Here is a 17,532-nt window from a genome sequence, read left to right on the forward strand (position 1 = left end):
CACTCCATTACTTGTGTTTTACTTTCATTGATTTTCATTCTCTGTATTTTATCTCAGATAAATTTATAATTTTGAAGATTCCATTTGAGCCAGCATTATCAAAAGTTTTTTCTAAACAAAAAATGTTATAAATGTGGCTTTGTTTATCTCAAACCTACATTCTAGGAAAAGTTGTGGGGTCAGTGTTGCCTCACATTCCTATATTTCTTATAAAACCAAACATACACCCCTGGAAAAGGAAAAAAGAACACATTGACACCGGTGTGTCAGACCCACCATACTTGCTCCGGACACTGCGAGAGGGCTGTACAAGCAATGATCACACGCACGGCACAGTGGACACACCAGGAACCGCGGTGTTGGCCGTCGAATGGCGCTAGCTGCGCAGCATTTGTGCACCGCCGCCGTCAGTTTCAGCCAGTTTGCCGTGGCATACGGAGCTCCATCGCAGTCTTTAACACTGGTAGCATGCCGCGACAGCGTGGACGTGAACCGTATGTGCAGTTGACGGACTTTGAGCGAGGGCGTATAGTGGGCATGCGGGAGGCCGGGTGGACGTACCGCCGAATTGCTCAACACGTGGGGCGTGAGGTCTCCACAGTACATCGATGATGTCGCCAGTGGTTGGCGGAAGGTGCACGTGCCCGTCGACCTGGGACCGGACCGCAGCGACGCACGGATGCACGCCAAGACCGTAGGATCCTACGCAGTGCCGTAGGGGACCGCACCGCCACTTCCCAGCAAATTAGGGACACTGTTGCTCCTGGGGTATCTGCGAGGACCATTCGCAACCGTCTCCATGAAGCTGGGCTACGGTCCCACACACCGTTAGGCCGTCTTCCGCTCACGCCCCAACATCGTGCAGCCCGCCTCCAGTGGTGTCGCGACAGGCGTGAATGGAGGGACGAATGGAGACGTGTCGTCTTCAGCGATGAGAGTCGCTTCTGCCTTGCCAATGATGGTCGTATGCGTGTTTGGCGCCGTGCAGGTGAGCACCACAATCAGGACTGCATACGACCGAGGCACACAGGGCCAACACCCGGCATCATGGTGTGGGGAGCGATCTCCTACACTGGCCGTACACCACTGGTGATCGTCGAGGGGACACTGAATAGTGCACGGTACATCCAAACCGTCATCGAACCCATCGTTCTACCATTCCTAGACCGGCAAGGGAACTTGCTGTTCCAACAGGACAATGCACGTCCGCATGTATCCCGTGCCACCCAACGTGCTCTAGAAGGTGTAAGTCAACTACCCTGGCCAGCAAGATCTCCGGATCTGTCCCCCATTGAGCATGTTTGGGACTGGATGAAGCGTCGTCTCACGCGGTCTGCATGTCCAGCACGAACGCTGGTCCAACTGAGGTGGCAGGTGGAAATGGCATGGCAAGCCGTTCCACAGGACTACATCCAGCATCTCTACGGTCGTCTCCATGGGAGAATAGCAGCCTGCATTGCTGCGAAAGGTGGATATACACTGTACCAGTGCCGACATTGTGCATGCTCTGTTGCCTGTGTCTATGTGCCTGTGGTTCTGTCAGTATCTGACCCCAGGAATGTGTCAATAAAGTTTCCCCTTTCTGGGACAGTGAATTCACGGTGTTCTTATTTCAATTTCCAGGAGTGTATATTCCACCACGTCAGCTTCTACCAGTTTTTCCATTCTTCTTTGAAGTGCTTCATTTTAGTATTTTGGTTCAGTAATATGCGCACCTGCCTGCAGCTGTCTTCTTTGTTAATGGAATTATTACATACTGACAATATTTCACATGTATCATACACCGTGCTCAGTTTTGTCATGTATTAAATATAGAGAAAGAGTTATATTTTGTAAATTTCACATATTAACTCTGTTATTTGACTGGGTTCAGCTTGTGTGTTGACTTTACAGCTACTTTCATGTCACTGACTCACAGTAACCGTGCAGACCCCACAAGTGCTGAAGCAAGTACCCATAACCCTGCATACTGCAGGATATTTGGTCTGGAACATAACATATAATGAGAATCTGTTTTGTGATTCACTTTATTTTCTGCCACTGCTCCACTTTTCATCAAAAGCGCCTCTAGACTGTGAAAGTAGCAACTGGACCTCAGTTACCATTTTATTCATGCCACCTGCGTTCTCACCTTGTTAGGCTTGAAAATGCCTCTTTTTTTTCCTCAAAACAGTTTTTTCCCACTGCATTCCTGTTTTAGAGGTGTGCGCTTTTTCCCAGTGTCTCTTCTGTGTTTTTTTTTTTTTTTTTTACATGTGCAAGAAGTAGGAATTGTCATTGCCTTAAATACAGTCCCTGAGAGAGAAAAGTGAAACTCCCAGAAGGGGAGGAAGAAATGAAATGACACTTCAGACTGTGGAGAGTATGTGATGTTATTCTTTTGATTACAGCATCAAGTTACATTTACAAAGAATTTGGCAGTATGAGCCCAGTTATCAGTATGACGTTTCACCCCCTCTAGCCCGGATGCCCGCACTGATTCGTTCAGGAAGAACGTCCTAAAGCTGTTGTATCCTTTCCTGAGGCAATTTGGCCCACAACTGTTGTAACTGGTCTTTGGGACATGAGCTACTGGCACTGGTACTTTGTTGACGCCCGAACCAGTCCCACGTTCCATCGGGAACTGATATGGGGATCTTGCTGGGCACTGTACTACATCAGTGTCAAGTACCCAGTTCATGAAGATTTGTGCCACGTGTGCATTAGCATTGTCCTGCTGAAAAGTCGCACCATGACACCGTCACCTGAGACATAAGAAATGAGGATGCAGAATGTCTGTGACATACCGTTGTGCTGTCAGAATTTACTCAGTCACCACCAGCCGTGCTGTGAAGCCATACCCAATGGCACCCCCTACCATGACACTAGGAATAATACAGCTCTGCCTCTCTAAAACATTGGGAGAATGGGTCCTCCTCTCAGGCCTCTGCCATACTTGTCAGTGATTGTCACTTGGGATAGTGCAGAACTGTGATTTGTCACTGAACACAGTGTGATGTCATTCATCAGCTGTCTATAGTTCCCAGTCATGGCACTACCCTAAATGCAGCCCTTTGTGTTGTAATCTTAACAACAGCCAACACTGTGGATGATAATTCTCTAGTCGAGCTGCTGCTAGTCTCTGACCAGTGATGCTGCATGACACAGAATGTAGCAGGAAGTCCATTACTCATCTTTGGTTGGCAGGTGAAGGGGTTACAATGTGATTGGTGCACAGTGTGACAATCCTCCTTTGTCATGTGCAGATGTGGTCAGCTGCAAGCTTGATGACAAATACGTCCGCCCTCAAGTTTCTGTGCTGTCCAACATTGAGCCACTGAGCCACGGTCACATTCGAATGTCTTGCAAATCTGGATACTGCACAATTCGACCGGCCAGCCAAATGGAGATCTACAATGAGCCCCCTTTCAAACTCTTGCCAGGTGCTGATAACTTTGTCTCACATTGACACATGGCATCCTCATGTCCTTCACAGTAAATCACTCAATGTCTGACACTGTTCATGCTCGTTATATACCCTGTCAGACCTGATAATAACACTAATGCACTTTAGTGACTGTTCTACCTGTCACAGAAAATTGCAACTCTACATACCCGATGATGGTTTGTATGGATGCAAAGTTACATTGACATCTCACCATATCTTCTGTGGCTTCCATTTTTTGTTGGGCAGTGTATGTGTCTGTCTCAACAATAATCACCTCATTTGAGTGGACTCCATAATTTGTGAACCAAGTGTTTAGGATCAAGAAAAATCCTAGGGAGCCAGATTGTGCGGACAGGAGGGATGGGAGACAGCAGCAGTTCACGCAGTTTTGTGACAATTCCAGGTGGATTGTCATGGTGAAGCAGCACTTACTTCTTCACCAAACACAGCCCTGTGTCTTCATTGTTTTGTTGAAGTTTTCGAATATCTCTCTGTGTGTACAATGCCCTTCTTGCTTTAACTGTTCCAAAAATAACTTGAAAGATGAAAGATGTGTCTGCTCCATGCTTATCTGCAGCAGTCATGGCATCCATCAAGCTAACAGTGTTTTCATTCCCAACTTAACATGTGAAATACAAACTGCTGCTCTCGTGGATGCACCTATGGCTAGTACATTAGCATACTTTAATGATGAGAGAGAATCATGTTATGGAATTTGGAGTTTGGTAACCACACTTGCTGGGTGTCCTGGACAATCCTTATTCCATCCATGTATAAATTCATTGAGTAGATATTTATCCCTTGTCATTGATGAAAAAACATCCAATTGTGCTTTCATTTTCTCGCACGTTTTTCATCTAAAAGCGAAAAGGATGTCACTAACAAATTTGCAATTTTTCCATCTTTGCAATAACTGTATATTACAGCTTACTAAACTGGATACCAACACCATTTTTTTGTGTGTGCGCGCCATCACTAACAGTAACACTAACTTGAATTAGCAGTGACATCCATCTTCATACATTGGTACTTCTTGAACCAACTTCATACATTTTCTCCTTTCCATTTGTTGTTAATTTCACACTCAGTAATCCTATTCTGTTTTATCTCCATCCTACTTAATGTTTTCTATATCTTTTATCCATTTTTGCAGTGGCAATTTTGTAGCAGCTTTCTCCCTCGGCCTCTGCCTCTCCCTCTCCACACACTTCCTCCTACTTTTTCTTTGCTGCTTTCCAATTTGATCCTGTTCTTTTCCTTGCAATTTTTTTTCATGTCTTTAACCCTCAACTGGGCATCCCAATTTTTGGAACATGAGTGGGTGCATGGTGTACTTTGTACACATGTACAGAATAGCTGTCGTTTGTGACACCAAGATAAATCTACATGAACTAATTCACAGTTTTAATCTTAGTTTAATGAGACAACAGTAAAATAAACTTATATGAGCTACATCACTATTCAATTAAACAGTAATAAAATAAAGTTTCATTTGTGTCAGTGTGTTGCTGCGTACGACTGTTACCCACAGTTTAAACGCAGCCAAAACCTCTCAGACAAACAGAAGCTAAACGATGTCAAAGTTAGCGTAAGGAGGGCTATGCGTGAAGCGTTCATTGAATTCGAAATTAAAATTCTATGTACCGACTTGACAGAAAATCCTAGGAAGTTCTGGTCTTACGTTAAATCAGTAAGTGGCTCGAAACAGCATATCCAGACACTACGGGATGATGATGGCATTGAAACAGAGGATGACACGCGTAAAGCTGAAATACTAAACACCTTTTTCCAAAGCTGTTTCACAAAGGAAGACCGCACTGCAGTTCCTTCTCTAAATCCTCGCACAAACGAAAAAATGGCTGACATCGAAATAAGTGTCCAAGGAATAGAAAAGCAACTGGAATCACTCAATAGAGGAAAGTCCACTGGACCTGACGGGATACCAATTCGATTCTACACAGAGTACGCGAAAGAACTTGCCCCCCTTCTAACAGCCGTGTACCGCAAGTCTCTAGAGGAACGGAGGGTTCCAAATGACTGGAAAAGAGCACAGATAGTCCCAGTCTTCAAGAAGGGTCGTCGAGCAGATGCGCAAAACTATAGACCTATATCTCTTACGTCGATCTCTTGTAGAATTTTAGAACATGTTTTTTGCTCGCGTATCATGTCATTTCTGGAAACTCAGAATCTACTATGTAGGAATCAACATGGATTCCGGAAACAGCGATCGTGTGAGACCCAACTCGCCTTATTTGTTCATGAGACCCAGAAAATACTAGATACAGGCTCCCAGGTAGATGCTATTTTTCTTGACTTCCGGAAGGCGTTCGATACAGTTCCGCACTGTCGCCTGATAAACAAAGTAAGAGCCTACGGAATATCAGACCAGCTGTGTGGCTGGATTGAAGAGTTTTTAGCAAACAGAACACAGCATGTTGTTATCAATGGAGAGACGTCTACAGACGTTAAAGTAACCTCTGGCGTGCCACAGGGGAGTGTTATGGGACCATTGCTTTTCGCAATATATATAAATGACTTAGTAGATAGTGTCGGAAGTTCCATGCGGCTTTTCGCGGATGATGCTGTGGTATACAGAGAAGTTGCTGCATTAGAAAATTGTAGCGAAATACAGGAAGATCTGCAGCGGATAGGCACTTGGCGCAGGGAGTGGCAACTGACCCTTAACATAGACAAATGTAATGTATTGCGAATACATAGAAAGAAGGATCCTTTATTGTATGATTATATGATAGCGGAACAAACACTGGTAGCAGTTACTTCTGTAAAATATCTGGGAGTATGCGTACGGAACGATTTGAAGTGGAATGATCATATAAAATTAATTGTTGGTAAGGCGGGTACCAGGTTGAGATTCATTGGGAGAGTGCTTAGAAAATGTAGTCCAACAACAAAGGAGGTGGCTTACAAAACACTCGTTCGACCTATACTTGAGTATTGCTCATCAGTGTGGGATCCGTACCAGGTCGGGTTGACGGAGGAGATAGAGAAGATCCAAAGAAGAGCGGCGCGTTTCGTCACTGGGTTATTTGGTAACCGTGATAGCGTTACGGAGATGTTTAATAAACTCAAGTGGCAGACTCTGCAAGAGAGGCGCTCTGCATCGCGGTGTAGCTTGCTCGCCAGGTTCCGAGAGGGTGCGTTTCTGGATGAGGTATCGAATATATTGCTTCCCCCTACTTATACTTCCCGAGGAGATCACGAATGTAAAATTAGAGAGATTAGAGCGCGCACGGAGGCTTTCAGACAGTCGTTCTTCCCGCGAACCATACGCGACTGGAACAGGAAAGGGAGGTAATGACAGTGGCACGTAAAGTGCCCTCCGCCACACACCGTTGGGTGGCTTGCGGAATATCAATGTAGATGTAGATGTAGAATGTAGATGTAGATGTAGTGATCCAATTGCAGCATTGCACAGTGCAGTTGCATCAGATCCCAGCCAAACACTTATTCAGCTACTATTTATTGTGTAGACATTTGCCTCATTTTGGGATTGTGCTGCCAACTCAGACTTTGGGGCATTTTCTTGGACTGATCATAAATTTTTTTCTCAACTGGCTCACTGTTTATTTTATATTACTGCTGTCGGCTTGGCCTTATGACAGCACAACTTATCATAGTGTTAGCTAAAGCAATAATGAAGGAATTGGTATTGGCACACAATTATAAAACAACAATGGTATGGTACAAGACTATGTTATTTGCGGATGATGCACTTCAGACATAGGTGCAACCGCTCAAGGGTTAATTTTCAGGTTTACTCTGTAGTGTCTTATGACCATTAGCTTTCATATTCTCAGCATGGTTATTTCTGTCAGATTATTGTGGTTACAGACCATTACTACCTAGCAACAACAACACACACACACACACACACACACACACACACACACACACACACACACACACACCCCTTTCATTGCTCATATAATTTTTGTACTTGCCTGTAATTGAAGGAAATTTAAGATTGGCGTACATATCTTGAGTTTTGGCAAAATAGTTTCATGAACAGGCTTGACTAATTTCTCTAAAAAATACTTAATACATAGTTGGTTCTTCCCTGATATTTAGGATAGTTGGCCACTAAAGCATTGTAGGTTGTGTACTATTGTAAGAAGGAGTAATCATAATCAGATTTCATTTGCAGATGGCAAGATACCGTGCTCCATTCCATCAACTCCGTATTGCCTATGGTACCAATAAAGGAAAGAATTACACTGAAGAGGAAGATAGATTCCTAGTGTGTATGCTTCATAAGTTGGGTTTTGACAAAGAAAACGTTTATGAAGAACTTCGAGCTGCTGTCAGGTAAGGACTGTGTGTGGTGATGCCTTTTCTCTTCCCAGATAGCAGCAGTGATCAGCAAATCATACGGTTTACAAAAAAAAAAAAAAATAAATAAATAGATAAATAAATAAATACACTTAGTTTCAGATTCAGAGGCTTGTTCATGAAGAAAAGAAAAGTAACGATATTGAGGTAGTGGAAGTGCAATGCAAAAAATAGTTCAGACAGCTCATGACCTGCAGATGAGTAACATGTGGCATACAGGCATATTTAAATCTGTACTCTGTGGAGTGTGTAGCAGAATGAGTTATTATTTTACCATAAAGTAGGATGATTTCCAGTTCCATTTGCAGATGGAGCATGAGAACAAAAATTGGTTGAACTCTCTTGTGCAAGATTTGTGCTTGATTTTATCTCTGTGAGATAGATACGTAGGGGCCAGAAAGTATTTGTACTTTCTGCCCTGAAAGAGAGTTTTCGAAGTTTGCTAGGGAGGTTCTTGTCAGAAGTGTTCCAAAATTTAGGATTTTTTTCGACATTTCTGTTACACACACTAGCTAGGCGTGTTAACATTCTCACTGTGCTGTTTATTTACTTGATGTCCTCTTGTAGTCTTACTTGATATGGGTCACATGCCTTTCAGAGTATTCAAGTATGGGTCATACAAGCATTTACAGTCACATATCATGTCTCATGGCATGAGGTCAGTGTGACTATGACGCCAAATGGGGCTGCCCCCGGCAACTTGAAGCGTTTAAAGGAACAGGAAAAGACAATGTCTGTCAGTCAGTCAGCAGTTACGGTGTGCCGTTGTGGTGTTCTTCATTACAACATGGCCAGGAGACAGCGTTTGGACAACTTCATATGGGGAAGAATCATTGGGAAACTGGAAGAACGACGAAGTGCGACAAGTGTAGCTCAGGTGTTTGGTATTGCTCACAGCATTGTTTCACATGCATTGGGGCCACTCCAAACTGCAGGCACTGCCACCTGATGTAGAGGAGGTAGTGAACTACAATAGCAGATGATTCTACATTGTGCAATAGGCAAGGAGGGGCCCACATCAGTCAGCGGGTGCAGTTAGATTTCAGGACTGCCAGGCATGCAATTTCACACTCCACAGTGGCATATTGACTGCATGGGGATGGTCTCTTTGCCAAATGACCGATATATTAACACCCTCACATCGGCGGCACTGTTTGCGAAGGTGCAAGAGTATGGCCCATCGAGGAGAGCGTTCGCATGCTTTTCTTGGATGAGACCCGATTCAATCTACGTAGTGATTCTGGACGTACCTTCATATTGCGATAGGTGGGAACATGTAATACTCCCAGGAACATGGTCAAATGTGATCATTTGGGTGGTCCAGGTATTACAGTGGGGAGGCATGTCATATAGGCCTACTGACCAATTCTTTAAATACGGCACACCAACTGGTCAACGTTTCTATGACACTCTACTCCTTCCCTATATGCATCTTCTTAGGAGTACATCCAGCTTTGAGTTCATTTTTATGGATGACACTGATGTGACGGCATCAAACAATGCAGATGGAGAGGGTCTTGTAATGAGAAAACGCCCAGTGGAAGGGACTCGTATTTTGTCGAGGTCTAGCTGGGTATTACTGTAATTTTTGACCTGTAGAATATCATCTGAAATATGCTGAGAGAATGACAGTGGTATCTGCTAAGTCATTAATGTATGCATGGAAAGCAGAAATCCTTTTCCATTTGCTTGGCACTTCATGAACCACCATCAAAGACATCTCACTAACTTCTGGTGAGATGCATGCAGCCTCCCTCCCTCCCTCCCCTCCCCCCCCCCCCCTCCCCCACACCCACCCACACACACATATACATATTAAATATCGATATATGAGGGTTTTTTTTTTGGGGGGGGGGGGGGGGGGGGGGGGGGGAACCAGCACTGTACTGTACACATGGTGCAGCTGACGATTTGTTTAAAAAAGATGTAAAGACATGCAGAGCATGCAGTCCGTTAGCTCTGTGAAAATACTCTTAATTATTAGTGCAGATTACAATCTGTTAAAAAGTCCATGAGCATTTGGTAAATTGAATTTTCTGATCCAAGGACAGTAGAGGTACTAGTGAGAAAATTACGTAGTATCTTACACGTGGTGCCTTGCCGAATGTGATAGCACTCACGTGAAATAGGTGTGTGATTTAAATCAGCTTCTGATGTTGGCTTGCACAAACAAGTCGAGGAGTCTGACACCTTTGGAAGCACATAAGCTACCTTGATGGAATCATGTAACACATAAGGTGCCATTTACCACATGTGACTTTCATAATCCAGTGGGAACGAGTTGTGAAACAGCTGTTTTAAGTCATGGGTTTTGTAGAGTGCAAAATGTTCAGTGTAAGAGTTTGAGATCACCTATCATTTGGTCATGGCCATTCGTACCTGTAGACAGCAATTAGCTTTCTAACGCACACTGAATGCTGCACAGTGGCAAAGCATGGCACACATCAAGTATCCCACTGTCTCCTACTATTGTATGAAAAAAGAAACTGTTGGTTAAAAATCTAACATATGTGTTCCATTTTTTCGTGTTTGTGTCTGCTACTGCCTAGTACATACAAGTTTCTCTCTTCTTGTGGTTGTATTCAGTGTGGACTTCTTTTGTTTGTTGTTCTGTTGTTATTAATGGCAGTTTCATGTTGCAGTTAGTTAGCTTTTATACAGCTGTTTTGGGTCTCTCTCTTTAGTAAACTGTACATTAATAGTGTTTTGCCATAGGATCTATATTCTGCTGAAATTTTACGAAGCTTGATTTTTCAATTTCTTGACTATTTTTGTTTGCTGTCCTTGGGTGGTAAAACCCACAAGTAAGAGTAAAATGACACTGAGCAAGTGTGTTACAGTCCTACCATGCAAAGGGTACCAGCTTACCCATTCATCTTCAGTCTTTATCCATTCTTCAAGTGGAACTACATGGTTCCAAAGACCTTTTCAAGTTTCATGGATCTATGATGTATGCACAGAGACTGAAGCGATACTCTTCTTCATGAGAGTAAAATAGGTCCTAAGTGTTGCCCTTGGTGTTCAGTTTATCATTTGCCACATGTACATTGATAGCTCAAAGAACAATTGGTATGTGTGGTGGGGTGCACACACTAGTGCATTTTTTGCCCAAATAACTGTGATACATATCTTCACTTAGTTGCTACAGTGGCCAATCTGAGGCAAAAAGGAAACTGAACATCCCTGCCTCCATCACGTATATGAAGAAAAAGCTACCCAGCAATTTTATAAAGGGCATAACGTGCGGAATTGACTGTAGAGATTATTTGTTTTGCAATTTCAGTTTCAGCCTTAAGGCTGTTATCAAGTGGTACTGACAAATATTTTACTTCAACACCTTTCAGACTTGAAAATCTTGTGACCTGTACATGTAATCGCCAGAACTGGGCCTTTTTTGGGGTCCATACCTCAGGCACTAAAAACGGAACCCTAATAGGGTCAAGTATTTGTCTGTCTGTCTTTTCAAAACCCTTTTTCTCAGGAACGGGTGGAGATATCAAGTTGAAATTTGTGCCACATATTAAAGATTACGGGCACTTGGCAATGTTAAAATGAAGCTCCTAAATCAATGCAATCATTGTGTCATATATCTGGATACTAGCAAACTTGCTCATCTAAACTTACAGTGTACTTTCCATTAACCTAGAATCTTGAAATTTGCGAAGAAGTGTGGTTTCACACCACAACCAAAGGAAAAAATCTGGTAATTGTTAATTTGTAATTACGTAATATGAAAAAATATTTCTTTTGGCATTTGTTATCTGACTTCGGACTTGAAATTGAAACATTCTCAGGTGTCTGGGAATCCCTGGAACCAATATCTTGCCAGGAACAGTGTCGATAACAGACAAAAACTGTTGAGATTCTCAGTTACCAGAATGAATGGACTGTCTATATACATAATTCAGTTTGTACGGAGCCCTCAGTGCACAAGTCCCACTCGCACCTGGCCAATTTTTACTGAATGAATATAGCAGTAGTGAATGAGCGAGAAGCTCTGTACACTGTGAAGTGACGTGAATTGCATGAAATATTGCCAATGTTAACATCGTTAACACAAATTACAATAAATCAATGTTCTTACACACTGTTTACATGTGAGCAGTGTGTAGTGCTATTTGTGTTAATGATGTTAACATTGGCGGTAGTTCGTGTAATTTACGTCATTTCACGATGTACAGAGCTTCTCACTGCTAGATTCTGACAGTGAAAAGATTCAGTTCTGACAATATCACATATGCGTGTTGGAAGATTTTAAAATTTGACGTGTATTGAAGCAGCACCATTTGATGACAAACATAAAACAGAAAATGCAGTTGTGAAGTAAGTAATCTATACAGCCAATGTCTGTAATTTATAAAGGTCAGCTCTACCATAAAATTTTACCGTTCACCAATATACCGAGAAGTGTTTTATAAATCCAAAAGTGGTACAACTGGGCACATAATAGAGTTGTCACAAGAGACAAAATATGGCTCAGTGCTATGATATTGCAAGTAAGGCACCCAAAAGTAAGTGTTAGTTGATGTATCACTTCTCGCAGTGTATACATCCAAGCCTCAAAGACAAATGTGGTTGTTTCCTTCGTTGTAATCAATTCTCGGAAGTGCTATACATAACACTTAGGATACAGTGTTACTTACAATGTTGTATGTATTGAGGCTCAACAGTTTCTTCCTTTAACAGAAAAAATAGTGGTGCAGCATATTGTTAAAAAACGACTGCATTTTATAAACATTGGCACATGGTGCTAGAAGCATTTTGCATGCATTGAGTTAGCTTCAGGCAACCAGTAGTGTTTATTCCAGTTTTTCTCTCACAACACCACAAAACACGATTATTAATTCAAAGTAAAAATATTTTTATTAAAAAATTATGGTTCTGTATTTGGTATTTAACACTTTCATTTGATAATCAGTATAGAATTGAAATGGAAGTGCAAAAATAGTTAGCACGAGGGAACCTCAAACCAATGACTTCGCAATTCCTAGACTTTTATGCTATGAACTCATCTACAGGGAGCTGTTAATTTTGCCTGAAATGCTTATTACTAACATGTGCTCAGAAATCTTTAAATATTCAAATATTCTTTGTTTCAGAGTTTTGTAGACAATTGCATTGTACTGCTTTAGGACACTGATGCTGGGCACTGACCTTCAGCTCCAAATAAGATCTTGAGGTGCTGTGCCTCGTTAAAGTTGAGGAGGTCAATTTAACTCCCTTCGCCTGTAGGGAAGCTTGTTGTGTCGTGTGTCTTGAAGGAGCGGGCGCAAATGGTAGTTGTTTGTTAATTGCCAGGAGTTCAAATGTGCGAATAATGGTATGTATCCCTTAAGTAAATGGCAATGAAGATTAAAGGATCACTTTGTGCTCTCATTTTTTGTACCTGGGAGCACCATTCGACATGTTAAAGAGACTGCTCTGGTAACCAGTAAAGTAACAAGCTGCAATCAGCTGCATAGTACAGAGCACATTGGAACAGGTAATACTTGTCGTCCGGGGTCCAGTGTCACTCTTGTATCATTCCAGTGATTGGGAAAGTGCAGTCAGTCTACAAGGGAAATGGCTTACAAAACATTCTTGCACCTAATCCTAGATTATTGCTCGGGCATGTGGTACCCATACCAAATAGGACTATCAAAATGAAGGGCAGTGCAGATGGTCACTTACAATGTACAAGGAGTCGGTATTAAGTGACGAACCTAGGGATACATTACAGTCTCTGCTATATCTCCCATAGAGATTATGAAGACAAGATTGAAATAATTTTTTCATGTACAGACATATTCAAGCAGTCATTCTTTGGGAGCTCCATAAGGAAATAGAATGGCTAGCAACCCTAATATGTAGTACAGTGGGAAGTACACTCTACCATACACTTCATAGTTGTTTGCAGGGTACAGATGTAAATGTAGATATTTTGAGCAACGGGAATTCAAAAATGCATTTTCTGTAATAAATTTGTAAATTAATTTTTAACATATAACTTAGCACTAAAATTTAATTTTCTGTGCACTCTCACAGGTCAGCACCACAGTTCCGCTTTGACTGGTTTATAAAATCCCGCACGGCAATGGAACTACAGCGGCGGTGTAACACGTTAATAACACTTATAGAACGTGAAAACCAGGAACTCGAGGAAAAAGAACGTGCGGAGAAAAAGAAGAGGGGACCCCGAGGAGGCGGAGCGGGAGGAGGCGGAGCTGGCGGGGGTGGCAGTGTCGGGGGCGTGCCTGGTGCCGGTGTGGGGGCCGGCCAGGGCAAGCCGGTGATGCCCAGCAGTGGGCAGAAGCGCAAAGGCGACGGCAGCTCGACTCCGGACGGCAAGGCCAGCCGAAAGAAGAAGAAAGAGAAGTGATAGGTGTCACACTGGCAGTGGTGGGGGAACGTCGGACGGACTCCCATCCTGCTTCACGAACAGTGCCCCGTAGACATTTGCACGGGACCGGAGTTTTAGACCGTCTCACAGTGCTGCTCGACGTAGCTCTTTGCTGTCTGTGTGGTGTTATTTCTTTCTCAGACTCGACGTTCATTAGATGCTCGTCATAAGTTCTTTGAGCAGTTTGTTTCTGTGCTTCGCTGTCAGTGATATTGAGACAGTTTTTGAACTGAGTGTTGCTGTCAGTGAGGAAGGATGGAGGACTGCCACTTACAGAGCCACTGCATTTATGGCAAAAAGCAGTTTATTTACATTTGTGATGGATTGAAGATGGTTGTAAACTCAGTTTTCTGTTTCCCATGTACATTCCACTTCCTGGTTTTATTCTTTAAAGTATTGTACTTAAACCATTATTAAATATCTTGTGTTCAGTGAATTGATTTTGAAGTCTCACAAAACTGACACAAGCCAATATCAGCTACATTGCCTTTAAAAGTCTTTTCATTCATTTGACTCTCTCTCTCTCTCTCTCTCTTTCTTTCTTTCTCTTTTTCTCTTTGTGTTTGGGAGGGCATAAGTATAGAGGATTAAATCCAAATGAATCCCTGCCAAAAGTAATTACATTGCTGTAGAATGGGTAAGTAGAGCCATATCATAGTGTGGCCATATTTGAGAGTCCACGCTAATAATAAATCTAATAAAAAATGAGATATGGTAACAATCTTAATTGTACTGGCGACCGACATTACACAATCATTGAAGAGTTCCGGATAGAATGGTGTTTATGCTTTCTTTTTGGATCCTTGTGCAAGTGCGTGGTGTCGATATTGTAGGCATTATCATCTCCATCACTTTTGCCTGTCTTATTTTACTTTTTTAACTTTGGAACTTAATGGTTATTAGTAACATCGTCCAGTTTTTGTTGTATGGACAGTATTTAATGTAGCTTGTTTTGCAAAGTACACATAGTATTCTAAAGCTTTACATGCTTTTGGATGAAATTACGGTTCTTAACACATCTACCTGTGTACTCTGCATCATGCCGACTTGAGTGTGTGGCAGATGGTCATAAATGGTGTGCAATAAGAAACTCTGTTGATAAAACTCTTAATGAGGTTAAGATTTTATTGTCAAGGTCATTTCACAAGATATGTTGCTTGACTCTCTTTTTGGAATGTACACCTTATGATTTACAATAGACCTCTCAATGATGCAAAAGGCCACTCCTGTAGTGCTTGCCACTGAAGTTGTATGATCATCTACATGACAATCTTGTCCTCACTAAATGAATCTGACACAAAGAGCTGCTCTTCTTTAGTTATTGTTTATTAATCCTACCTGTTAAAGTTCCCAGACTGCTGAGCAGTACCCAAAATCGATGAGTTAATGGATTTGTAAGCTGCATCTTCGAGAGTGAGTTACATGTCCTTAGGATTCTTCTGGCATCTGCCTTTCCTTCAACTAATTGTGTGTGATCATTCCACTTTATGACTGCATATTTCCACTGATTGGTTGCACAATACAATAATGGGTATTTCTGCCTAAATAAGCACACTACATTACATTTATTTGAGAGCCAACTGCTAATCCCTGCACAAAGTGAGAATCCTTTGCATGTATTCCTTTACTTTGCTACAATTTTCAAACAGCATGGAGCAAATAAAGGAAAATAGTATATTCTTTATGAAGGTCCTTTTAATTATATGGGTCTATTTTTATATTGTGTGCCAATCAGTTGGTATGAAATTTGTTGAGAATATGGGAGCTACTGCTACAGTCCTTATGTAGATTGAAGGTAGTGTGTGTACTGCAGCACAATGGTTATTGATAAATTGAATTTTATCATGCAACAATCATATGTAGTTATATAACAGATGCAGATGGTTTTCTGGCTTCTGTTTATCATTTAAAAACATACTGTTACAATACTACTTTTAGTTAGGAAACAAATGTTTTTCAGTTGACTCATGATTGCTGTAAAATTATTAAAAAATATTTCTTTTTTGTGTATCCACATATGAACATGCATCAATCAATTTATGATGATTTGCATTGAATATCTGGTATATTCTGTTGATAAGTTGCATATAGTTGTTTTTGAACATGCATATGGCAGCCTTTGTAAGTGGTGCTCTCCATGCAGTAAGTTGTGTGGAATTCAGATTGTAAATGTAACTGCATCATACAATGTTTTATCGGTGTTGTAGCATTTGGTCATTATGTGTTTTGATAAGTTCTCCCGTAAATACTGCTGTCTGAAGTTGAAACGCTACACTAGAATACACGAAAACACTACAGCTCATCATTGAGATATCTTTCCTTACTGTATTTCTCCTTGCTTAGCTGGGGAGCAAGAGAGCAGATGCTTTGAAGAATTATAAATATATAAAATGTAGTAAAGATCTACAAATTGAAGTGCAAGTAATTAAGTTAAAACACTTCAATAATTTGAGAATATTTTTTTATTTGTGATTACAGTTTTATACCTGTGTGTCTAATAAATGTCATCTTTTGTCTCGTTTCTGCATTCATATAAATAACTTAGATTTGCAGTCTACAAATATTCTCTTAACAGTTTGTTAATGGTCACTAACCAATTGCAATGAAATGACTAAATTATGAGTAGAAGACACTCCAAAACATTCATGAAAGCTCTGCATGCTTCCCACTGTACAATGTTTTCTTCATTTACTTCCACCAGAACCCTCCAATTTGTTAGAGTTTAGGAGACTTCTTGTCATCCAGTAAATGTTGTTACTTTTGTGTTGTGCATATTTATTTTAATTGCAAATTGTGCAAATATTGGAGATGCAATATTCAGTGTGTAGTTTAATGCTTGTTTTTTTCTGATTTTGTATTACTTTTGTACTTTTTGTTCTCATCCTTACTTTAGGCATTATTTATTTAACAAGCACAAGCACATCCAGCAGCCTATGGTACAAATTGTGATTTTCTACACATTTTCTATTAAATTGTTGTATTGCTTTTTATAAATATTTGTACCATTTTTCTCTCAGAGAGATTGACAATTCCTTATAAGTACCTTTTATTAATTGTGCAACGTATATTGCATTGCTTACGCCCTCGGTCTCACACTAGTTTTAACCACATTTTTCGACTTTGAGTTTGTTGAGCATGTTGCTCCATAGTGTGTGTTGAATGACTTTAAAACAAGATGCTTTACTGTGATGTCTATTGACATGCCTTGCAGCAGAATTTATAAACGTCTTTGTAGAAAGTTAGTGAACTGTAGCTTTCCGCACCTTAAATACTTAGAAAAGACCTACTTTCCCATTAGTAACAGTAACTCAGGAATATCAATCAAAGATATTGTTCTTAAAGAACACATCACAATTATTGTTGATCATGAAACATG

At 41.2% G+C, this 17,532-nt stretch overlaps 1 protein-coding gene across 1 annotated transcript in view; it reads left to right on the forward strand.

The window, feature by feature from the left end:
* The window catches only part of LOC124787849 (chromatin-remodeling complex ATPase chain Iswi-like), a 126,602-nt gene extending 109,452 nt beyond the window's left edge, over positions 1-17,150 (forward strand). Inside the window, 2 exon segments of the mRNA XM_047254802.1 lie at positions 7,593-7,753; positions 13,802-17,150. Of these exon segments, the coding sequence (XP_047110758.1) occupies positions 7,593-7,753; positions 13,802-14,135 (495 nt within the window). The 3' untranslated portion in view covers positions 14,136-17,150.
* Positions 17,151-17,532: the final 382 nt, after the last annotated feature.

The sequence above is a fragment of the Schistocerca piceifrons genome, chromosome 3, assembly GCF_021461385.2.
Source record: "Schistocerca piceifrons isolate TAMUIC-IGC-003096 chromosome 3, iqSchPice1.1, whole genome shotgun sequence".
Taxonomy (NCBI): Eukaryota; Metazoa; Arthropoda; class Insecta; order Orthoptera; family Acrididae; genus Schistocerca; species Schistocerca piceifrons.